The sequence below is a fragment of the Bufo bufo genome, chromosome 6 (genome assembly GCF_905171765.1).
Source record: "Bufo bufo chromosome 6, aBufBuf1.1, whole genome shotgun sequence".
Taxonomy (NCBI): domain Eukaryota; kingdom Metazoa; phylum Chordata; class Amphibia; order Anura; family Bufonidae; genus Bufo; species Bufo bufo.
Window position 1 is genome coordinate 182,614,739 of NC_053394.1, and position 26,512 is coordinate 182,641,250.

General features: G+C 45.0%; 1 protein-coding gene across 1 annotated transcript; it reads left to right on the forward strand.

Moving 5' to 3' along the window:
- On the forward strand, window positions 1–26,512 carry ADAT3 (adenosine deaminase tRNA specific 3). The gene is made up of 2 exons (XM_040435966.1): window positions 1–53; window positions 25,243–26,512. Exon 2 carries the CDS (start codon window positions 25,250–25,252, stop codon window positions 26,417–26,419), a length of 1,170 nt encoding a protein of 389 aa, XP_040291900.1. The 5' UTR covers window positions 1–53; window positions 25,243–25,249; the 3' UTR covers window positions 26,420–26,512.

Consider the following 26,512-nt stretch of genomic DNA (forward strand, 5'->3'; position numbering starts at 1 on the left):
AGGAGCGACTCCATTCTAGTCACTACGATAGCCCACAGATCACATAGGACGAGGTAAGGAATAGCGGCGCTGGGACGGATTTTTCTATAGAATAGCTATGGAATTAATGAACGTTACGATCAGCCTAGACTGTAATACTAGTGGCATGTGAGCGGCTTCACCTGGTCTTTTCAGTGGGTGAGCGGAACGCATGCGCAGTTAAGCGCCTGGCAGCATGTTGGATTGCAGGGGTGCAGTGTGATGGTGCGCAACTGTCCAGTAGCGAGCCACATGTTGTAGACCGCGGGTCTACAGGAATCACTACAGCAGCCTTTTACCTTTCTATTGACTACGTTAAAAAGTAGCATTCTTGCGTTATGGTGCACAGTGCCTGTGTGTCAGGAGGAAGAAGATACGCACTCCAAAGAAATAAAGCGAAAGTTCTGCGCTACCCACAAACCCCATGCCAGCCTTAACATTAGCAAGTGGCATTTATCATGTAGACCAAGTTAAAGGGGTTGTGTCATCTCAGACATATGCCCCCAATGCCTGATAGGTGCGGGTGCCACCTCTGGGACCCACACCTATCTCAAGTCCCGGAGGGCGTATCGGGCATTTGTGGCTGCCCACCATTCATTTCTATGGGGCCACTGAAAATAGCCAAGCGCTGGCTCGGCTATTTCTGTCAGCCCCATAAAAAGAATGGGAGTGGTGGCTGCGCAAGCGTGGTGCGCTCCGCTCCAATTCATTTCTACTGGGATTCTGAAAACAACCGAGCAAGATGAAGGTTGTTTGCTGAAGTGAGACAACCCCTTTAATGGGTGCAGAGGGTGACATTGCTTGTCTGTGCATTTAAGTCAGGGAAACTAGACAGATCCAGAGTGGGCTACAGTAAGACTCCTAGGCCTTTGGCAGTCAGGAGTAGTGGATCCAGTGTGACAGTCCTGGGTTCCTCGCTCTTTCCTAAAATGCCTCACATCTGTGACGTTCTGTGCACTGTAGTCTGATTGCAGAGATTGGAGGAGGAAAAGAGACATGTAGTTACAAGTGGCTGCTGATTGGTTCTTCATATACAGTGGTGCTTGAAAGTTTATGAACCCTTCAGAATTTTCTATATTTCTGCATCAATTTGACCTAAAACCTCATAGGTCACATTTAAAGGGGTTATCCCATCTCATTGATCCTATTTTAATTTGTTATAGAAGTGCCTGTGAGCATTTTTGTAATTATGTTCCTTTAGCAAATCCCTACCTCTCTTGGAAAAAATCTTTCAATCCCACCCCAATGTTATCCACTAGATACAGCCACCGCTTGGGGGCCTGCATAGAATTTTCTTGCCCCGGTCGGGCCGCACATCGCTGCTTTGAAGGCACATATTGCTGTCTTAAACGTGCACGCAGCCGCGCATGCGCCATGGTGATTTCTTCCTGGCCAGTATAGTACAGAGCCGAGCACGCGCAATGGTGACTTCTTCCTGGCCAAGTAGAGTACAGAGACGCGCATGTTCTGTATGCAGCGCAGCTCTGTACTATACTCGGCCAGGAAGAACTCACCATTGCGCATGCGCGGCGGCATGCTCTGTACTATACTGGCCAGGAAGAAGTCACCATGGTGCATGTGCGGCGGTGTGCACGTTCAAGACGGCGATGCTCGGTCCGGCCGGGTCAAGCCTTCAATCAAGCTCACTAAGCTCGCCCAGCCTCACAAGCCGGAAACCAGGAAGTGAACAGCGCAGCTCGCAGCAGGTGAGTATAAAAATTGCTAGCTGGGAATACCCCTTTAACACAAGTTCTAAAAGTGGATAAAGATAACCAAATGAGCCCAAAGTATTAGACTTGGTCATTTATTTATTGAGTAAAATGATCCAATAGCACATGTCTGTGAGGGGGTAAGTATGTGATCCTTTGCTTTCAGTATCTGACGTGACCACTTGTGCAGCTATAACTGCAATAAACGTTTCCAGTAATTATTGATTAGTCCTGCACATCGGCTTGGAAGTATTTTAGTACATTACAGCTTCTCTTATGTTGGTGGGTTTCTTCCCATGAACTGCTTGCTTCTGGTCCTTCGTTTGGACATGCCTGTGTTAGATGAAGCTCAGGACTTTGACGGCCATTACAAACCTTTAATTTTATTCTTCTTTGACCATTCTTTGGCAGAATGACTTATGTGCTTAGGGTCGTTGTCTTGCTGGATGACCCACATTCTGTTGAGATTCAACTCATGGACAGATGTTCTGATATTTTCCGTTACAATTTACTGGTATAATTCAGAATTCCTTGTCCCATCGATGCTGGCAAGCCATCCTGGCCCAGAAGCAGCTAAACAGGCCTAAACCATTATACTACCGCTATTACCATGTTTCACAGATGGGATATGTTTTTTTAGTTATTTTTTGCTGGAATGCAGTGTTTTTACTTTCTCCAAACACTTCTTATTTAGCCCTTCCGACCCTCTGCGTACATATATCGCACAGACGGAAGTGACTTTATGACCCATGGCATACATGTATGGCACAACGGAAAATGGTCACTCTGCTCAACCCCTACTGCTTCTTACCGACATCCTCTGCGGCCAATGAGAGGATGCCGGTAATTGTATTCAATGCATTGGGTCTCCCTGAAGAGATCCAGGGTATAGAAGTTGCAATTCTTATTTTGCCCAGCAGGCCAACATAAGAAATGAGCAATTCTGTACAAATAATGGATCTAGAAGATCCATGATTGTCCAGAATAAAAAAAGGCTCAAATACAAGATTCCAAATCATAAAAAAAGTTAAAAAAAATATAGAAGTTTACATCGCCTCCTTTCCATATGAATAAAAAATAAATATATAAATAAACAAAAAACATAAACATCATGGGCATCACCGCATCTGAAAATGCTTGTACTATTAAAATATATTAATCACAGATTGAACAAATTCCTGTTCAAGGAATAGTATAGTAGAATGTGGTCAAAAACAAAGGAATTCACAGCAATACCATCATTCTAAAATATAACTTTTAATGTTAACGTATAAAAAAGTCAATACACCCTTCTTAATTATAGATAATTAGAAATATGAAAAGGAGAAATAAACATGAAATGAAAAACAAATCTAGGGTCAGATATATGTTCCTTTTATAAGGTATAGGCGGTTAGGTTAGTAGGTATTATTGGGGCCTACTGGGAAGATGTCCCTAATTCAGACCCTAATGTAGTGGCCCTGCCTAGATACGGAATAGCCGCCCCGATAGGGGCGATCCCGTTTCTCGTACCTCCTGGTGTCCCTGATAAACCCCTATCAGGGATAGATACCTGTAAGGGGGGGGGGGACCCTATAGGAATGCCTGGGCTAATCTACACAAAAAATAATAAATTATATATAAGTGAATACCCAAAGTTAAATGACAGACAACACCATAAAAATAAATATGAAGAAAAGTGAAAAGTCAAATGTCCAATAACGTCCCTACGCGTTTCGCCTGGTTGGTGTCAGGCTCATCAGGGGACATATTTGACAAGAGAGTACCTGTCACCAGAGATAATCACCTGAGTAATACAAATATTTCTATACACATCTAAATTTATTTTGTTTTTCTATTTATCTCATTCATGATAGCCAGAGAAACATAGGCACATGTGATAAAAGTAGGCCAATAGCAAAAGATACTGATCAATCAATTTATCAGAAGATCAAAACTACTGCGCCAGGAGACATAAGATATATATAGAATTGATCCAAGAAAACCCAGAACCATTCTCATAAATTAGATCCCCGGTGGTGCTCGGATGATCCATTGCCGTCACGCGATCCGCGTCATGACTCGGCTACGTCAGCCGATGGCGCCAGAGAGTGACGTCACCCTCTGTACTACCACTCTGTTTCCACGGCCAGCATGTTTCCTAGCAACCGAGTCACGAGGCGGGTCACATGATCGGACCAGCGGCATCTCAAAACTGCAATGTTATTGTTTGCAGATAGAGACCAAGGTCCACATCATATGATACCATACCATATGATGTGGACCTTGGTCTCTATCTGCAAACAATAACATTGCAGTTTTGAGATGCCGCTGGTCCGATCATGTGACCCGCCTCGTGACTCGGTTGCTAGGAAACATGCTGGCCGTGGAAACAGAGTGGTAGTACAGAGGGTGACGTCACTCTCTGGCGCCATCGGCTGACGTAGCCGAGTCATGACGCGGATCGCGTGACGGCAATGGATCATCCGAGCACCACCGGGGATCTAATTTATGCAACCTTGGGGAGCGATGCGGAGGTAGAGTGTGAGGATAGGTATAATAGTATTCTAGCGCAGGATCGAACGGTGCCGCAATATGATCTGGAGAGAGAGGTGGGCGGTGCTGATACCATTCGATCAGGTGACTGATGACGAGACTGAACACGACTGACTATTGGTTGGGCATGTTCCCCACGGCCAGGAGTAATTGATTTGATCAATCATGGAAAGCTGAGTAGGTGTGTGTTGATTGGATGAATGTAGATGTCTGGAGTATATAGGAGATCAGTATGGAGTAGTTCAGTAGGCCCCAAGAGGAAGCACTTTGCGAAACGATCGTCGGGCGGCTGTTTCAGACCAGGGTCAGTAGGTATTTATTGCACTTGCACTTTACTAGTGTTTTGTTCCTCCCTTATCTCTTGCAGTCTCCGCTGGTTGTGGGCGGCATCCAGGCTTACACTCCATTAAATGTTTGGAGTGTTGGTGTATGCATGCTCTGGATGCCTTTATTGCTACATGCGCCCCACCTAGCTGATACTGCGCCATTGTATACGGGGGGATACTAGTCCCTTATTGGTTTGGAGCGTACTCTGTTTTTATACATTTATTGTAACATCGATCTGTTCCCAGTATGTACTGTCTTTTGTATATGTTTTTTAACTGATATACCATCCATCATGTTGGATATCTAATAAAGAATAATTAATTAGAATTACTCTCTGTGTGGTTGCTCCTTGAGCTGTGTAGGTGATAACATTTCAGTTGGTGACGGACAGAGATCGCACAAAATTTGTTCCAGAAGAGTAAAAATACACCTCTTAACAATTTTGAGGACTATTTTTAGCAGAGGAGGAGTACGAATTTTGCGGTAATTCATATATCTAATGCATGGGCCCACATAACGTTATGAGGCTGATATTTCTGCAGGGAACCATTTATGGTCTCCCATTCAGAAATAAATGTAGACAATTTGACATTTATCCAACATCATACACTAAACTTAAGACCGCTGCTGCCATACACATCGCCCGCCTGACACTGCCATACACAGCGCCCGCCTGACGCTGCCATACCCAGCGCCCGCCTGACGCTGCCATACCCAGCGCCCGCCTGACGCTGCCATACCCAGCGCCCGCCTGACGCTGCCATACCCAGCGCCCGCCTGACGCTGCCATACCCAGCGCCCGCCTGACGCTGCCATACCCAGCTCCCGTCTGACGCTGCCATACCCAGCTCCCGTCTGACGCTGCCATACCCAGCTCCCGTCTGACGCTGCCATACCCAGCTCCCGTCTGACGCTGCCATACCCAGCTCCCGTCTGACGCTGCCATACACAGCGACTGCCTGACGCTGCCATACACAGCGTCCTCCTGACGCTGCCATACCCAGCGCCCGCCTGACGCTGCCATACCCAGCCCATTACACACAGAAAACTGTACAATAGACTGGTTACTCTGACATAGCCCTGCTTTATACACACCTTCCATACATAAAGTACCTCTGCATTCTCCACCAGAACAGTCCTGCACAGAGTATGTGTTCCCCTAACTCCTCCCATACACATAACTGATCACATGACTGTGACATCACCACAGGTCCTGTAACCACAATATAGTGTTTAGTCCAGACTCTGAAGCTGCTCCTGGTGAGAGAGATGTCCATGAGGGGTGGGGCTTCTCAGGAGATGGGCGGGGCTTCATGTGTTCCGGACCTGGCAGCTTCTGACTAGAAAAAGACCATGCATAAGAATACGCATGAGTCTTTTTCCAGGGAGTAAAATGGCCTGAACAGGCGTCTATGACGTTTATTTATTTTAAGGTCTCATCTGAGGCCTGTCAGGCAAATTGCTAACAAATACACCATTTCAGGTTCAGATACTCTTCAGGACACAGCAATTTTTCACCTTCCTGACAGAGCCTAATAATGCAAATCTGACATGTCACTTTATGTGGTAATAACTTTGGAACGCTTTTACTTATCCAAGCCATTCTGAGATTTTCTCGTAACACAATATACTTTATATTAAAGGTAAATTTGAGTCGATATGTTTTACCTTTATTTATAAAAAAAATCCATAATTTACCAAATCTTTGGAAAAGTTTCTCCACTTTTAAGATGGATAGTGATACCTCATAAAGTAGTTATTAATTAACATTTCCCATATGTCTACTTCATGTTTGCATCCTTTTGTGAATGTCATTTTATTTTTTTAGGATGTAGATTTTTTTTAGAAGCAAATTTTTAAGTAAATTTCCAAAATCCACTTTAATAAAGACCAATTGAGTTTTGGAGTCACTTTGTGGGGCTTACCTAGTAAAAACCACCCATAAATGGCCCCATTGTAGAAACTACACCCCAAGTTATTCACAACTGATTTTAAAAACGTGGTTAACCCTTATTCTGCAGTTTACAGAAACACTCCAGTCCTGGTCGTAAACTGCTCTATGAACACACTGCAGGGCCCATAGGAATGCCATATGGTTTTTGCTGGAATGTTTTTTGCACGGCATTGGGGACCTGCCTTCTACGGGTGCCGAGGAGGTCCAGCCCCAGGCTGGGTCTCCTAGGCAAGCTATTAGTGTATTACTCTGTGTAGAGGGGATCAGACCCTCAAAAGTTGAAGTCCCAGAGTGGGACAGAAATAAAGTTAAATTTTTTTAAAAAAAAAGTGTTTTTAATAAAAAAAAAAAAAGTTTCAAGTAAAAAAAGAAAATAAAAACACCCCCTTCTCCAGATTTTCTAATAAAAAATAGAAAAATAAAAAACCACACATTCGGTATCGCCATAACGACTGGCTCTATAAATCACATGATCCACCATTTCCGATAAAAAATGTGTAAAAAAAAAACGTTTTTGTCACCTTACATGACAACAAGTGCAACACCAAGCGATCAAAAAGGCATATGCCCCCCCAAAATGTTACCAATAAAACTGTCACCTCATCCTGCAAAAAATGAGCTCCTACATAAGACAATCGCCAAAAAATAAAAAAGCTATGGCTCTCAGACTATGGAGACACAAAAACATAATTTTTTCCAAAAATGCTATTATTGTGTGAAACTTAAAAATTAGGTATCGCCGCGTCCGTAACAACCAGTTCTATAAAAATATTACATGACCTAACCCCTCAGGTAAACTCTGTAAAAAGAAATAAATAAAAACTGTGCCAAAACCCCCAAAAATTTTGGTCACCTTGCCCCAAAAATGGTACCAATAAAAACGTCAACTCTTCCTTCAAAAAACGAGCCCTGCACAAGATCGGCGGAAAAATAAAAAAAAATATGGCGTTCAGAAAATGGAACATAGAGCGAATAAAAATCATATGTACCCCAAAATTGTACCCATAAAACTGTCACCTTATCCTGTAGTTTTCATAATGGGGTCACTTTTGGGAGTTTCTACTGTAGGGGGGCTTCAAATGGGTCTAAAAACCAGTCCAGCAAAATCTGCCTTCCAAAAACCATATGGCGCTCCTTTTCTTCTGCGTCCTGCCGTGTGCCCTTACATCAGTTTACAACCATATATGGGGTGTTTCTGTAAGCCGCAGAATCAGGGTAATAAATAGAGTTTTGTTTGGCTGTTAACCCTCGATGTGTTAAAGAAAAAAATGGATTAAAATGGAAAATTTGCCAAAAAGTAAAATATTTTAATTTCTTCTACATTTTCCTTTAATTCTTGTGGAACACCTAAAGGTTAACAAAGTTTGTAAAATTTGTAACTCGAGGGTGTATGTTAAGGGAAATATGGCTTTCAGCCAGAACCTCATCCTGATGACCACACAAATATGCCTAATAATTGGACCCAGTGGTATTCACCCATTCAGTATGGCCAGTAGCATTGTGTCCCTTGTTAGCATATCCTAGGCAGTTGAACAACATCCTCTTGACCAAGAGATGGGGGGAGATATTTGGGTGGTCACAGGGTGGAGTCGATGGTGGGGGGCTGGGACACAGCAAGATATAGGTGAAAGTTGGGAGTGAGGCGGGGGCTTCTCTTCCTGGACACCGATGGATGCAGGAGCAAGCTAAGTTATATGTGTGCGTATGTGGGTATGTATATAGGTATAATATCCCAGTAGACTTTATATGTGTACATATAGATATTAGCAGTCTGCAATTTTATTACCAGTTAGATTATATGCTGTTTATGCATGAGTCTCTATATGTACATGTACTAATGGTCAGGTACTGGAGGTGAAGAGTAGATCCAGTAGACTGTATATTGGTAGACTCTTGATATACTGTATATAAATACACATTATTAGCCGCATTTGCTTAGCATCCAGGGTGGACAGAAACTGAGGTGGCTGTGTGTGGTGGTGTCCTCTATGTATTGTGTTATCTGTATCTCTATGTATAATGTCCATTGCTTTGTCATCTCCATGTTATCAGTAAACTATTTTTATATATAAGTATCTGCGAGGGTTGTGTGTTGCTCCTGGGATATATGAAGGATTGGAAGAGGTGTAATTTTACACAGGATATTCGGGTTGTATGGGAAACAAAGACAATTTGCTAGGAATAGAATATAAGGGAAGGAAAACGGAGATATACATAAATCTCCATTTTCCAAGAGACAAAAATCCCCTCTTCAGTGTAGTTTCTACAATGGGGTCATTTATGGGGGGTTTCTACGATGTAAGCCCCACAAAGTGACTTTGATTTTCCACTTTGAACTGAACTGGTCCTTAAAAAGTGGGTTTTTGAAATTTTCTTAAAAATTTTAAGAGTTGCTTCTAAAATTCTAAGCCTTCTAACGTCCTAAAAAAATAAAATTACATTTGCAAAATTATGCCAACATAAAGTAGACATATGGGGAATGTTAAGTAATAAATATTTTATGAGGTATCACTTTCTGTTTTAAGAGCAGAGAAATAGAAATTTTGAAAATTGCGAATTATTCAAAAATACATTAATTCAAATTTATGACTGTCATGAAGTACAATGGGTCACGAGAAAACAATCTCAGAATAGCTTGGATAAATAAAAGTGTTCCAAAGTTATTACCACATAAAGTGACACATGTCAGATTTGCAAAAAATAGCCTGGGTAGGAGGGTGAAAACTGGCCCAGGGTAGAAGTGGTTAAACTTTTTTTCACTTTTTATTTTTGTCCCAGTACAGGGACTTCAACATTTCAAGGTCTGATCCCTGTTTCAATATAGTACAATACATGCTGACATGTATTATCAGGCCTGGGGTTGCTATGGCAGCCATCCGCTCCCTGTCATTGTGGTGGGGGAGATGGAGAGATCATCATGACGTACTAGTAAGTCAATTTGCGCAAAGTCACTTCCTGCTGTGACGTACTATTACGTTGAATGTCGCCAAGGGGTTAATGTAATTCAGTTTTGCTGTGTGTTTTCCTTTGCTGGAAGAAAAAGCACCATAAACACAGGTATGTTGTTGCAAAAACTGGATGCTTTTTTTGGGTGTATCTTAGGGCTCTTTCAGACGACCGTGTCCATTTTGATATATGTAGTGCAGTGTATGATGTATAGACGTGTATGATGTATGTAGTGCAGTGTGTGATGTATAAATGTGAGTGATTTATTTAGTGCAGTGTGTGATGATCACACACGGCACTACATATTTTACATGCTGCGCTGACACCTTGCTCTGCACTGGATATCCGGGTTGTAGTTTTTCACCACTCCTCTTCAGCTCCACTGCTGAGTACAGAGCCTGATGGGGAGCTAGCCCCTCCTCTTTACAGCTCTCGACAGCTTCCAGTGCTGCAGGACACTATCACTGCGGCAGCCTGCCCAACCAATAACAAAGCGTGTTGGTACACTTTAGACTTTTTTCAGAGAGTAAAATGGCCTGAACAGGCGTCTATGACGCTTCTACAGGTGTTATTGCGACCTCTGAGTGTATAAAAAAAAATATATACAGTACAGACCAAAAGTTTGGACACACCTTCTCATTCAAAGAGTTTTCTTTATTTTCATGACTATGAAGGCATCAAAACTATGAATTAACACATGTGGAATTATATACATAACAAACAAGTGTGAAACAACTGAAAATATGTCATATTCTAGGTTCTTCAAAGTGGCCACCTTTTGCTTTGATTACTGCTTTGCACACTCTTGGCATTCTCTTGATGAGCTTCAAGAGGTAGTCCCCTGAAATGGTCTTCCAACAGTCTTGAAGGAGTTCCCAGAGATGCTTAGCACTTGTTGGCCCTTTTGCCTTCACTCTGCGGTCCAGCTCACCCCAAACCATCTCGATTGGGTTCAGGTCCGGTGACTGTGGAGGCCAGGTCATCTGGCGCAGCACCCCATCACTCTCCTTCATGGTCAAATAGCCCTTACTTTTAAAGTTTTCCCAATTTTTCGGCTGACTGACTGACCTTCATTTCTTAAAGTAATGATGGCCACTCGTTTTTCTTTACTTAGCTGTATCCACCTGACTTCTCCTCAACGCAACTGATGGTCCCAACCCCGTTTATAAGGCAAGAAATCCCACTTATTAAACCTGACAGGGCACACCTGTGAAGTGAAAACCATTTCAGGGGACTACCTCTTGAAGCTCATCAAGAGAATGCCAAGAGTGTGCAAAGCAGTAATCAAAGCAAAAGGTGGCTACTTTGAAGAACCTAGAATATGACATTTTCAGTTGTTTCACACTTGTTTGTTATGTATATAATTCCACATGTGTTAATTCATAGTTTTGATGCCTTCAGTGTGAATTTGCAATTTTCATAGTCATGAAAATTAAGAAAACTCTGAATGAGAAGGTGTGTCCAAACTTTTGGTCTGTACTGTATATATATATATATATATATATATATATAAAGAATAAGAGCACTACTACTCAGATTCAGATATTTAGGATACTAATACTGAGATACTGATACCTATACTTGTAAAAAAAAATTATATGTATATAGGTAAATCAGGTGTCGGAAGATTTAGACCTCTAGGATGTACCATTCCTGAGATATAAAAAAAAATATGTATTAGCCAATAGGAGCTCACAGCTTCACTCACATTCTAACTGCCATTTACACAGTCACATGACCCTTATTATCCAATAGAAACTCACAGGTTCTTCAGCCTTGACATACAAGGACATTTGTATCCACGGCGCATGTGCAAGCTTATGGCTCAGCAAACGCATTCCATGGATACACATGTCAGCGCCTAGAATCAGCCTCACAGGATGCACTGCACATGCGCCAGCCGGCAATGAGGAGTGAATAAATTAGCAGTGGGGCGGTGCTGGGCTCCAGGAGAAGGGCGCGGCTAGGCACCAACGGCCGGAGGGACAGCCCCTTGGGCACCTTGCTCAGGTAATTACCATATTAATAAAAGCGATTTTCTAGACAAAGGACAACCACTTAAGATAGTAATACTAGTATATTTTAATACAAAACGAGCAGACTGATGTGATTATGTTAAAAGCTCTGTCACTAAAATCCAGGTGACAGAATCCCTTTAAGGTAGCAGGGTCTGGGCGAGGGTATCAGAGCTGGAATCCCGGCCGCCCACTGCGCCCCCGGCACCCGTCCCGCTGAGCGCACCGTCCACTTCGGGTTGGCTGGCTCCAGGTACTTCCAGGCCCATTCCCCAGGTGTCCCCCTTCACACTTCATTCCCGACAACCTCAAGAGGGACATTCTGGCGGGGAAGGACGTCAATCTCGCGTCGATCCTCATTGCCGCGCAAGATGTGCCCGAGAACAGGGTCATCAATTGTGGGGATGTGTCGGTGGTCCTCAGGGCCAAAGATTCGTGGCTCAATCGCAAATTGACTATACCCGAGTTCGTCTTGGCATTCAGCCTCTTCAGGGACATCATCTGCACCGCACAGCCGGAGAGGAGGGAAGAGCTGGACAGCTACTTGTACCTGGTCACTGACCTAGGTCACAAGTATGGTGGTTCAGCCTACTACGAATACCATCGTTCCTTCTCGGCTAAGGCGGCGGCAGCTTTGGCGCAGTTCCAGTATGTTACCAGCTGGTCCTTAATTGACAGAGCTCTTCTGTCGTCACTTTGCTGGCCTCAGGGCACCCAACTGTGCGACATGCCAATCCATTTTCCACTCATCTGAATGGTGCCCAAATAGCGCGCATCCGTCTCAGGACAGGGCCCTCCCGGGAACCTCCGGGTCTCTACCGTCCAACCCCTCCACTGACAAGCTGGGCAGACCCATTGTCTACTTGGGAAGAAGTCAGGTCTGCAATAACTTTAACTCAGGAGGCTGCTCCTATGCCAGCTGCAGATCCCTCCATGTGTGCTCCCTGTGCTTCAGGGCCCATCCGCGGTCTGCCTGTCCCAAAAAAGCAACTAAGGGGTCCTGACTAGCCGACATCAACGTGGACCTCTTGGCGGCTCTCCTTCAGGATCACCATGATCAGGACTTCGTGGCGTTTCTGTTGGCGGGCTTCTGGCAGGGGTTCCACACAGGGCTCATCACGCTGCCACAGGTTCCCTGGGAGGCAGGAATCTGCTGTCAGCCACCCTGGACCCTCCAGCGACTTGCGAGTTGCTCCAGTCTGAGGTGGCTAAGGGTTTTCTCATAGGTCCTTTCCCACTCATCCCATTTGCTTCATGGCGCATCAATCCTATCGGCCTAGTGTCCAAATACCAATAAAAAAAGGTTGATTTATGACCTGTCCGCCCCTCACGTTTCTGCAATTCCTAGCCTCAATTCCCTGATTCCATCGGAGGAATTTGCTATGCGTTACTCCTCAGTGGACGACGCAATTCAGGCCATCCTGTTGCATGGCAGGGGCGCTTGGTTGGCAAAGGTTGACATCGCCGATGCGTTCAAGCTCCTTCCCATCAAACCTCAGTTGTGGCAATTCTATGGCATCGAGTGGGCCGGCCAGTATTATTTTGCCAACAGACTTACGTTCGGATCCAAAAGTAGCCCTGGTTATTCGACCACCTGGCCAAAGCGCTACATTGGATCTTGGTCCGTCACAGTGGCCTCCAGTCAGTCATCCATTACCTAGATGTCTTTCTGGTCGTGGAAGACCCACAGGGCGGGTCTGGCATTCTCACCGTCCTCCTGGAGATGTTCGCCAGTCTGGCTGTTCCGGTCGCGGAGTCCAAGACGGAGGGTCCCGCCACGAGGGTCTCGTTCCTGGGCATCATCCTGGATTCTGTCTTGCTGCAGGCCAGCCTCCCGGAAGAGAAACCCGCTTGGTGTCGGGAGGTAATTTCCCAGGCGGCCTCCTCGGGGTGCCTCACTAGAGTCGAGTTACAATCTCTTCTGGGCCGGCTCAATGCCCCAGGGAAGAACTTTTGTGTCGAGGCTGCTCCAGCTTCTTCCCTCGGCACCCGAGCAGGACAGCGTCATCTGGTTGGACGGCCAGGCTATGGCAGACCTGGCCATGTGGGAATTGTTCCTGTCCCGGTGGAACGGCGTCTCCTTCTTTGTCTCTCCATGGTCACCCTCCTGCCCGACTATTTTTTCGGATGCCGCTGCATCCTGCGGTTACGCGGCCATTTGGGATCCCCGTTGGCTGGTCGACCGTTGGCCCATGTCAGTCCTAGAGGATACAGAGTCCATCCGCACCTCCTCTCTGTTGGAGTTGTACCCCATTGTCGCAGCGGCTCAGGCATGGGGTCACCTCTGGGCTAACTTGCCAGTGATTTTCGTCATGGACAATCAGGCCCTAATCGACATCTTAGCCAAGGGCAGGGCCAGGTCCCCCAAAATCATGGCACTATTACGCCAGCTGGTATGGCTGGCCCTGTCACACAACTTCCATGTGCATTGTAGCCACATTCCGGGTCAGCAAAAAGTGGCGGCTGACGCGCTATCCCGGTTTAATTTCTCCCTCTTTTTTCAGGTCATGCCGGAGGCCGACCGACTCAGATATCCCACCCCGGCTTTCAGTTCCCTGACAATGGACTAAGTATGCTCGTCTCTTCAGCAAAAGACCTGGCGCAGAAGTCTCTTGCCCCCAATACGGCCAGGAACTATCTTTCAGGCCTAAGAACCTTCCAGGAGTTCTCGAATCTGCACCCGCAGGGTGGCCTGGCGGACATTCCATACATCATGGTCTTCATTGCCCATTGTCATTACCATTTGCATCTCTCATACAACACCATTAAGTTATACCTGGCGGGCGTCCAACACCACACCATGCTCCGCAACCCAGGGGGTGGCTCCATTTTTTTGGCGCACGCGATTAAGGCCACCTTGCGAGGGGTCCAGAAGGGTAGGGCCAATCCCCCGTCCCGGAGACAGGGCGTCACTGGGGAGATGTACCGGAGGTTGTCTTCAGCCCTGGATGGTGCTCCTTTTGGGCCCTTCTCCAGCTTGGTCTTTAAAGCAGCTATGTATTTGGGCTTCTACGGGTTCCTTAGGCCAGGCGAATTCACTTGCAGTGCGGCAGGGCGGTGCAGTCTGCACAAAGAACAGCTGGTGAGGAATCAGGACCATTTCACGCTGAAGTTGATTTCCACCAAAACAAACCAAACAGGTCCCCCGGTGGAGGTTAAGTTTTTCCCGTCTGGCAATGAATGGTGCCCGGTACAGGTGTTTGGCCAGCTCATGCTCGCCATCCAGGATGCTCCCCCTCACAGCCCTCTGCTACCGCATCTGAATGGCGCTCTCACCTCAGCGCAGTTCATCAGCCACATCCGTACTGTTGCTGCTGGCTTGGGGTTTGACCCCGGCGCTATATCCGGCCATTCCTTCCGCATTGGAGCAGCTTCCGCGGCTTCCCGACACAGGGTCCCCACTCGTGTCATCCGAAAGATGGGAAGGTGGCGCTCGTCCTGCTTCACCAGATATATACCTAACCCCCAGGTGGAGATTTCGCAGGCATTTCGGTCTCTGGTATTATGAGGTAATAAAAGTCTTGTATTTAACTATCTTGGTTTCCTTTTTGCCCCCTTATAGGCTGCTCTCGTACCCGGCTCCAGGCACACCTCAGCCGGTTTAGGTTCAAGGCGGGCACACTGCCCGAGTTCGTATTTTAGCCACGACCACAAGTTGGTAAGGCTGAAGTTCAGCCTGCATTTGTGGGAGGGGCTTGAGCCTTTATAAGCCCCCTCTTCTCTCACCTAGTAGGCGTTCCGGTTGTGGACCCACCCACCCATTCCCTTTACTCCAAGGGTCCTCCTTTAGGACAGCCCCCTTATAGGCTGCTCTCGTACCCGGCTCCAGGCACACCTCAGCCGGTTTAGGTTCAAGGCGGGCACACTGCCCGAGTTCGTATTTTAGCCACGACCACAAATTATATATATATATATATATATATATATATATACACATATATATATACACACACACACTGCTCAAAAAAATAAAGGGAATACTTAAACAACACAATGTAAATGTAATTCCAAGTCAATCACACTTCTGTGAAATCAATCTGTGAATCAATTTATCCTGCTGTTGTGCAAATTGAACAGACAATAGGTAGAAATTGGCAATTAACAAGACAACCCCTATAAAGGAGTGGTTCTGCAGGTGATAACCACAGACCATTTCTCTGTTCTCATCCTGTTTGGCTGTTTTATTCACTTTTGCATTTTGTCATCGCTCTCACACCTAGAGGTAGCATGAGGTGGTGTCTACAACCCATAGAAGTTGCTCGGGTAGTGCAGCTCATCCAGGATGGCACAGCAATGCGAGCTGTGGCAAGAAGGTTAGGTGTGTCTGTCAGCACAGTGTGCAGAGCATGGAGCAGATACCAGGAGACATGGAGGGGGCTGTAGGAGGGCAACAACCCAGAAGCAGGACCGCTTCCTCCTCCCTTGTGCCAGGAGGAACAGGAAGAGCAGTGCCAGAGCCCTGCAAAATGACCTCCAGTAGGCCACAAATATTCATGTGTCTGCTCAAACTGTCTGAAAAAGACTCCATGAGGGTGATATGAGGGCTCAACGTCCACAAGTCAGTGTTGTGCTTACAGCCCAAAACCGTGCAGGGCAATTGGCATTTGCCAGAGAACACCAAGATTGGCAGATTCAACATTGGCGCCCTGCGCTCTTCGCAGATGAGAGCAGGTTCGCACTGGGCACATGTGACATGACAGAGTCTGGAGGCGCCGTGGAGAACGTTCTGCTGCCTGCAATATTCTCCAGCATGACCGGTTTGGTAGTGGGTCAGTAATGGTGTGTGGAGGCCTTTTTTTGGAGGCCGCACAGCCAGGGGCGGACTGACCGGTCGGGCACTTCGGACATGGTCCGAGGGCCCGGCCGGGATGGGGGCCCGCCGCAGAATAACAATGTGGTAATGGCAGCGGGGCCCGGTGCACTCACTGTATTCTATCGCACCGGGCCCTGCTCACTGCAATACTAATTTTCATATGTGAACAAACAAGAAGAGAAATCCTCTGCGATCCTCTCCCTCTCTGTACTCACAAACTCAGTAGCAGGCAGGCCGGGTGGCAGCGTAACTCACTGACGTCGCGCGCTGGCTCCGCCTGCTTCATTCATAAAGTGGGAGGAGCAGGCGCGTGACGTCAGTGAGTTGCGCTGCCGCCCGGCCTGCCTGCTACTGAGTTTGTGAGTACAGAGAGGGAGAGGATCGCAGAGGATTTCTCTTCTTGTTCACATATGAAAATTAGTATTACAGTAAGCGGGGGCCGGTGCGATAGAATACAGTGACTGCACCGGGCCCCGCTGCCATTACAACACCAGATGCCGGCCCCCAGACCCTGAATTGGGGGTCATTCACTCACAGGGACACTGTTATGGGGGGGATCTGTGGATGACACATATTGCATAAGGTGCTATATATGTGTCACCCACAGTGCCATCCACAGAGCCCCCACGACAGTGCCACCCACAGAGCCCCCACGACAGTGCCACCCACAGAGCCCCCACGACAGTGCCATCCACAGAGCCCCCACGACAGTGCCATCCACAGAGCCCCCACGACAGTGCCATCCACAGAGCCCCCACGACAGTGCCATCCACAGAGCCCCCACTAGTTCAAAACCCACCAAAAGCACACCTTTTGGTTCAACATATTTTTTAATTTGGCTATTTCCCACCCGTCTTGTAATTGTTCCGCTACTTGTGGGCTGCGCGGGCATGAGTTCAGTCACTTCGGTGCGCAATCCCGTCCTGCAGCGCGTGATCCCGCGAGACCCGCTGCTGTAGGTCACGGGTCTCGCGGGATCACGCGCCAAAGTGACTGAACTCATACCCATCAATGCTTTCCTATGGGGAAAAATCTGACCCTGGAGGTCATCATGCAGAGAGGGAGGATCGCATTCCAGAGGAGATGGGCGGGCTGGAGGGACGCGCTGGGCGGCATTTTGTGTGAGTAGACCGAGCCTCTAGGTGCTGAAAAGACGCCCGCATAGCACCTAGAGGCTCATTAGCATATCGATAAAAGTTAGTTTTTTATGGAAACGGCTGCACAAAAAGCTATTATAATAGCATTGTTTGGTAGAGCAGACACTAGCGGATCGCTAGTGTCTGACAGCTAAATTTCTCGAAACGAGGTGGTAGAAACCCTTTAAAGATTGTGTAGGGTGTGGCTGGAGGCGGGGAATGGAGGCGGGACAAGGGTGGGACTTGCAGCAGAACATGGGTGGGGCCTGTAAGGGGGCCCTTGATTTATTTTGCCCGGGGGCCCTGAGGGTTCTCAGTCCGCCCCTGCGCACAGCCCTCCATGTGCTAGCCGGAGGTACCCTGACTGCCATTAGGTACAGGGATGAGATCCTCACACCCATTTTGAGACCATGGGTTCTTTCTGATGCATGACAATGCTAGGCCTCATGTGGCTGAAGTGCGTCAGCAGTTCCTGCATGATGAGGTCATTGATGCTATGGACTGGCCTGAATCCAATCGAGCACATCTGGGACATCATGTCTTGTTCCATTCACCAACGCCATGTTGCACCACAGACTGTCCAGGAGTTGACTGATGCTTTAATCCAGGTCTGGGAGGAGATCCCTTAGGGGAACATCCACCGCCTCATCAGGAGCATGCCCACGTGTCGTAGGGAGGTCATACAGGCATGTGGAGGCCACACATACACTACTGAGTCTCATTTCCTTGTCTTGAGGCATTTCCACTGAAGTTGGATCAGCCTGAACTTTGATTTTCCACTTTGATTTTGAGTATCATTCCGAATCCAGACCTCCATGGGATATTAATTTTAAATAAGTATTTGATACATTGGCGATTTTGCCAGTTATCCACCTACAAAGAATGGAGAGGTCTGTAATTTTTATCATAGGTACACTTCAACTGTGAGGGACAGAATATTAAAAAAAATCCAGAAAATCACATTGTATGATTTTTTTTTAAGAATTAATTTGCATTTTATTGCATGAAATAAGTATTTTTTGCACACACTGCAGCAGGAATTTTGGCCCATTCCTCCATAGAGATCTTTCAGGTTTCAGGGCTGTCACTGGGCTACATTGAGGTTCAGCTCCCTCCAAAGATTTTCGATTGGGTTCAGGTCTGGAGACTGGCTAGGCCAATCCAGTACCTTGAAGTGCTTCTTACGGAACCACTCCTTAGTTGCCCTGGCTGTGTGTTTCGGGTCATTGTCATGCTGGAAGACCCAGCAACAAGCCATCTTCAATGCTCTTACTGAGGGAAGGAGGTTGGTGTCCAAAATCTCACGATACATGGCCCCATCCATCCTGTCCCCTTTTCAAAAAAGCACACCATTCTTCACAGTTAGGACGGTGTTCTTGGGGCTGTACTCATCCTTCTTCTTCCTCCAAACACAGTGAGTGGAGTTGATACCAAAAAAGTCTATTTTGGTCCATTCTGACCACATGATCTTTTCCCATGCCTCCTCTGGGTCATGGGCGAACTTCAAACGGGCCTGGACATGTGCTGTTTTGAGCAGGGGGACCTTACGTGCCCTGCAGGATTTTAATCCATGACACTGTAGTGTGTTCTAACAGTTATCTTTGAGACTGTGGTTCCAGCTCTCTTCAGGTCATTGGCCAGGTCTTCCCATGTAGTTCTGGGCTGATTCCTGACCTTTTTCAGAATCATCCTTACCCCACGAGGCGAGATCTTGCATGGAGCCCCTGACCGAGGAAGATTGACAGTTATCTTGTGTTTCTTCCATTTTCTAATAATTGCACCAAAAGTTGTTGCTGTAACGGATCTCCTGGCACTCCGACTGGGTACCTCCGTTGATGGATGCTCCTAGTACTTCACGAGGGCTCCAAGCACTCCACTTGACACAGTAAGCACTGCAGACCCCACGAACCGCTGCAGCTTGGTTGGGGTCTCGCCGTCTCCTACCCACCCTGTACCTATGACAAGGCTCCAGTGGGTGAACCTCTCTTCCTTCAGAGAGTGATGCAGGAACAAGGAACAGGAACAGCTCTTACAAGAGCTAGGGATTATAGCCAGGGGAGTATACAGCGTATAGTAATCCCCACACACATGAGACGAGGCTCTATGTTGAAGGTAAAACAGGAACTCCCTTTATTGAAGACCAACTCAATATATATACAGTTCAAGAAGTCTAACAACATAAATAAACCATGAACAACATGCAAACATACATCTTCACCCCCTCCCTAATGAATGAATAGAGAGAGAGAGAGAGAGAGAGAGAGGAGACACATGTGATGGGATTATCTCCTGAGTGTATCATTGGGTGATCTACTCATCTACACTGGAGTTGGCTACTCCTAGAGTCAGTTATCTTAATCCCATCACTAACACAATCAGTGGGAGTCTCAGTGCAGAATTAACCCTTTTTGTAAGAAGAAAAAAGTGGGTTACTGGTGACTCACCTGGCCAGTACAATGCCTAGGTGCTCTAAGTTTGACTGATTCACCCAATCAGAGGAGGAAAGTGTGCAATAAAAATGTATAATGAAAACCGGCACTCTACACCTGGTGATAATGCTTAAAGAGCAATGTAGACAGATTGATGGATAAAAATATGCGTTTATTAATTAGGCAAGGGTTGAGTTTAGAGGGTAAAATTCAGCAATGATTGGTAATAATAACCACTTTCGTAAAAAATTGAAGGAAAAAATGGGAAATAATAAAGAAGGAAATATTATAAAAGTGTAATAATAATAATAATATAATGAACAATGCAAGAGTGGGAGTGCAAATGGAGCAATGCGGTGGTCATATAGTGGTAATTACCACCTTCAATAGTTCGTTGGCACTCTGGTGGGTAGATGTCCCTTGTGAACAGTTCATAGATGGGTGGAGACGCAGTAAAAAATGTTAAAATATATAAAATATACAAAATATAAAATATAGGTAAGGCAAAATATTTGCAGTGCTTCCCTGTCAGCGATTGCTTGCCGGTCACTGTTGGTGGTAATAATAAAAAAATGCAAAAGAAAAAAGAGGGGGTGATGTACCAGTTGGGTGCTGCACCTGGTGTGGCGTCCCACACAGTAAGAAGGGCTGCACCCTGACTGTGGTTTACCTTCTTTGTAAGGTACGGGTGTCCCGGCTGCTAGAGCGTCCTTACTGCACTCTGTGATGGCCGTTCGGGTTCTTCGGCGTCCCACGTGGGTGTGACGTCACTTGTATGGCGTCTCACGTGTCTTCACTCTGTTCGGTTCGTGTGGGTATGGTGACTCCCCCACAAACCCGCTAAACAAACCATCCTGGAAGCGCTTCCATTTAATCGACTCTACCCGAATATTGGATTGAAGAGACCGCTTTGCAACGTTCACGAACAGAGTGAAGACACGTGAGACGCCATACAAGTGACGTCTACATTGCTCTTTAAGCGTTATCACCAGGTGTAGAGTGCCGGTTTTCATTATACATTTTTAATCCTTTTTGTGTTGCTGGATTCACACCCTGCACCTTTAGTGGTCAATAGGAAATATGTGGCATATAAACTCCACACATAAATCAGGGTTCATAGTTCCTTGTAACCCAAAAAGGTCTGAGGGGGTCTCCATAGTTTTGGGTCCGTAGACCGTAGGAAGGAGGCTGGCCCTCAGGCTTCTCAAGCAGCCCCAGTGACTGTTCAGTCCGTCACAGTTGCCTTCTCGCCAAGCTGCTTGCCTATTGTCCTGTAGCCCATCCCAGCCTTGTGCAGATCTACAATTTTGTCCCTGGTGTCCTTAGACAGCTCTTTGGTCTTGGCCATGTTGGAGTGTGATTGAGTGTGTTGACAGGTAACAAGTTCAAACAGGTGCATTTAATATGGGCGATGAGTGCAGAGTAGGAGGGCTTCTTAAGGAAAAACTAACAAGTCTGTGAGAGTCTGAATTCTTGCTGGTTGGTAGGTGATCAAATGCTTATTTCATGCAATAATATGTAGATTAATTATTCAAAAATCATACAATGTGATTTTCTGGATTTTTTTATTTTTTTTTAGATTCTGCCTCTCACAGTTGAAGTGTAAATATAAAAATTACAGGCCTCTCCATTCTTTTTTGGTGGGAAAACTTGCAAAATCGCCAGTGTATCAAATACCTATTTTCCTCGCTGTGCTTGTGTGTGTGTGTGTGTGTGTATATATACAGTACAGACCAAAAGTTTCGACACACCTTCTCATTCAAAGAGTTTTCTTTATTTTCATGACTATGAAGGCATCAAAATTATGAATTAACACATGTGGAATTATATACATAACAAACAAGTGTGAAACAACTGAAAATATGTCATATTCTAGGTTCTTCAAAGTAGCCACCTTTTGCTTTGATTACTGCTTTGCACACTCTTGGCATTCTCTTGATGAGCTTCAAGAGGTAGTCCCCTGAAATGGTTTTCCAACAGTCTTGAAGGAGTTCCCAGAGATGCTTAGCACTTGTTGGCCCTTTTGCCTTCACTCTGCGGTCCAGCTTACCCCAAACCATCTCGATTGGGTTCAGGTCCGGTGACTGTGGAGGCCAGGTCATCTGGCGCAGCACCCCATCACTCTCCTTCATGGTCAAATAACCCTTACTTTCAAAGTTTTCCCAATTTTTCGGCTGACTGACTGACCTTCATTTCTTAAAGTAATGATGGCCACTCGTTTTTCTTTACTTAGCTGCTTTTTTCTTGCCATAATACAAATTCTAACAGTCTATTCAGTAGGACTATCAGCTGTGTATCCACCTGACTTCTCCTCAACGCAACTGATGGTCCCATCCCCATTTATAAGGCAAGAAATCCCACTTATTAAACCTGACAGGGCACACCTGTGAAGTGAAAACCATTTCAGGGGACTACCTCTTGAAGCTCATCAAGAGAATGCCAAGAGTGTGCAAAGCAGTAATCAAAGCAAAAGGTGGCTACTTTGAAGAACCTAGAATATGACATATTTTCAGTTGTTTCACACTTGTTTGTTATGTATATAATTCCACATGTGTTAATTCATAGTTTTGATGCCTTCAGTGTGAATCTACAATTTTCATAGTCATGAAAATAAAGAAAACTCTTTGAATGAGATGTGTCCAAACTTTTAGTCTGTACTGTGTATATATATATATTATATATATATATATATATATATATATATATATATATATATATATATATATATTCCAAAGGTTGTGAGCAGCACAGCAGAAAACTTTGTAGAAGGATGCCAGCGGCTGTGGAAGCGATACAACTTCCAAAAAGAGAAAAATTCCACGGCACTTCCAAGGAGTAATCTAAATAAAGTGTGCCTTAATCACCAAACAGCAAGTGTGTCGTAATCACCAAACAGCAACATGAATCTTGGGGAGAGAGACTTTCTGATTTTTTTTCTTCAGATATTTTTTTACTATAATAAAATGCTACAGTCTTATCATATTGAGAATAATGTTTTTTATGATTAGAAAGATAATTCATGTTGCTGACTTCTTTATAATAATATATTGTGCCTGTGAATAAACCAGTAGTATGGTTTAGGTTTCTAAATTTAAAAACACTATTCTCAATATAGTAAGGCTTTTCTTTTATCATGGGTTAAATGAAAGAGGAACAAAAAACAGGAAAAAATATATACAGTTGCAAGAAAAAGTATGTGAACCCTTTGGAATGATATGGATTTCTGCACAAATTGGTCATAAAATGTGATCTGATCTTCATCTAAGTCACAACAATAGACAATCACAGTCTGTTTTTATTGAACAAACCATGTAAACATTCACAGTGCAGGTGGAAAAAGTATGTGAACCCTTGGATTTATTAACAACTGGTTGAACATCCTTTGGCAGCAATAACTTCAACCAAACGTTTCCTGTAGTTGTAGATCAGACGTGCACAACGGTCAGGAGTAATTCTTGACCATTCCTCTTTACAGAACTGTTTCAGTTCAGCAATATTCTTGGGATGTCTGGTGTAAATCGCTTTCTTGAGGTCATGCCACAGCATCTCAATCGGGTTGAGGTCAGGACTCTGACTGGGCCACTCCAGAAGGCATATTTTTTTCTGTTTAAGCCATTCTGTTGATTTACTTCTATGCTTTGGGTCGTTGTCCTGTTGCAACACCCATCTTCTGTTGAACTTCAGCTGGTGGACAGATGGCCTTAAGTTCCCCTGCAAAATGTCTTGATAAACTTGGGAATACATTTTTTCTTCGATGATAGCAATCCGTCCAGGCCCTGATGCAGCAAAGCAGCCCAAAACCATGATGCCCCCACCACCATACTTCACAGTTGGGATGAGGTTTTGATGTTGGTGTGCTGTGCCTCTTTTTCTCCACACATAGTGTTGTGTGTTTCTTCCAAACAACTCAACTTTGGTTTCATCTGTCCACAGAATATTTTGCCAGTACTGCTGTGGAACATCCAGGTGCTCTTGTGCAAACTGTAAACGAGCAGCAATGTTTTTTTTGGACAGCAGTGGCTTCCTCTGTGGTATCCTCCCATGAAATCCATTCTTGTTTAGTGTTTTACTTATCGTAGATTCGCTAACAGGGATGTTAGCATATGCCAGATGCTTTTTTGTCTTTAGCTGACACTCTAGGATTCTTCTTCACCTCATTGAGCAGTCTGCGCTGTGCTCTTGCAGTCATCTTTACAGGACGGCCACTCCTAGAGAGAGTAGCAGCAGTGCTGAACTTTCTCCATTTATAGACAATTTGTCTTACCGTGGACTGATGAACAGCAAGGCTTTTGGAGATACTTTTATAACCCTTTCCAGCTCTATGCAAGTCAACAATTCTTAATCGTAGGTCTTCTGAGAGCTCTTTTGTGTGAGGCATCATTCACATCAGGCAATGCTTCTTGTCAAAAGCAAACCCAGAACTGGTGTGTGTTTTTTATAGGGCAGGGCAGCTGTAACCAACACCTCCAATCTCATCTCATTGATTGGACTCCAGTTGGTTGACACCTCACTCCAATTAGCTCTTGGAGATGTCATTAGTCTAGGGGTTCACATACTTTTTTCACCTGCACTGTGAATGTTTACATGGTGTGTTCAATAAAAACCATGGTAACATTTAATTCTTTGTGTGTTATTAGTTTAAGCAGACTGTGATTGTCTATTGTTGTGACTTAGATGAAAATCAGATAACATTTTATGACCAATTTGTGCAGAAATCCATATCATTCCAAAGGGTTCACATACTTTTTCTTGCAACTGTACAAGTCTTGCCTGGGACCTAAACTTAGAATCTCTACATGCAAGGCAGACTGCTTACCACCAAGCTATAGCCTTACTACATAGAGAAGAATATATTTCTGTACTTAGTAAGCTAACACATATTACTAGTTTCTTTATAATCTTGTGCTTGTTAATAAAGTAATATGTATATTACGGTAGCTTTCTAAATTTAGAAATCCACGCTTTCTCATTATGGAAGGCTATGACATCTATAAAAAAAAATGTTTCATTGTGTGCTGTATTACCAAGATGTTCTTCCCTAGAAGCATTGTTTCTATGAGAGAATAGCTATGTACCTCGCCATATGGCATCACAGGGCGTGCTTATAGCTCCTTGGTATGAGACCACCGAGACTTGATGTCACTCTATACAGCCTTTGTGGACACTGCTTTGTGATGTGCATACGTCCTTAGGGTTTCTTTTCCAGTACTTGTAAAGTGGTATTAAATATACACATGATTTATTTTCATTAATTTGCAGAATTTTAACACATTTCCAATTTAATGCAAAAATAGTCAAAGATTCCATCTTATTTTGAGTTCTGTCTTTCAATTTTTTTTTATTTTTTTTTCACTTACTAGCTTTACAATGTCTCCATCTTCAGATGACCTCAAATTCTACTCTTCTTGGTTACTCATCCCTGTATTGTCCCTGGAAGAGGAACAAGAGCGCAAGGATTATGAGTCAGGACATATCATGCCACCTTTGACTGCATTCTTTGCAGCTCCCATCACTGACAAAAAACAAATCTCTCGTTTGTCTCAGGCTTTATACTTACAATACCCTCTTTATGGTACCCTGCGGCATTTGAAAAGGGTTTGTGCATGCCAGTCCCGTCTAGAGATTTTGCTTCGTCCTGTCACACCTGAGGACCAATTAAATCTGCTAAAAAACAATATGGACATATCAAAGCAGAATGATGACAGTCCCAAAAAGACTGTTGATTCCAAAAGAGAGATTCATTTACAGGTTACTGACATTCTGCAAGGTGGATGCCTTGACCTAAATGGATTAGGGAAACCATACATTGTGTCGGTTCCTTCACGGGCAGCAAAGAACCAAAAGGAACAGCAAGTTTGGGCAAGCATTTGGCCCTGCACCTACCATGCCAAGCCCAAGAATACGAATTCGAAGGAATGCGATAGTGGTGAAGGTGTATCTGAGCAAGAACTGTTACGAATTGGAAGAAACATGCATCAGGCCTTAGAAGCAGCACAGCAAAATCAGTCTAGAGGGGGAAAGGGTGTTGGAGCAGTTGTGGTGGACCAAGAAAGTGGTAAAGTTGTGGCAACTGGAACGGATCAGACTGGAGTCGAGGGAGGTCCACTGCTTCACGCATGCATGGTAGCAATAGACTTGGTTGCTCAACAACAAGGTGGAGGAGCCTATGTTGAACTTTCTAGCATGCAAGAAGCAGATAGAGATAGACTACATAAAGAATCTGAACAAGGGGTGGAATCAAAAGGAAATGAAAGGGAAAAGAGAAAACGTTCAAAGGAAAAGGATGCAGGAACCGAAGTCCCATATTTGTGTACTGGGTATGAGGTGTATGTTACCCACGAGCCTTGTGTCATGTGTTCCATGGCTCTTCTCCACTCCCGTGTGTCTTGTGTCTACTATGGATGCAGTTCCTCTGGTGGTGCTTTGGGATCCTACTACCGTCTCCACTGCAACCCTGGGCTCAATCATAGGTTCCTTGTATATCGAGGGGTGCTGGAAGATGAATGCCAGCGTTTATTCTGTGGTAATGAAATTTGACAATGAAAGGCATCATTCAGAACTTCTATTAACCTATTATTATTTTTTTTAAAGGGGTTTTATTTTTGCTATTAAACAAAAATTTTACACATG

Coding starts and splice junctions, on each gene's coding strand:
- ADAT3 (XM_040435966.1), top strand. CDS start 25,250: ATGTCTCCATCTTCAGATGACCTCAAATTCTACTCTTCTTGGTTACTC.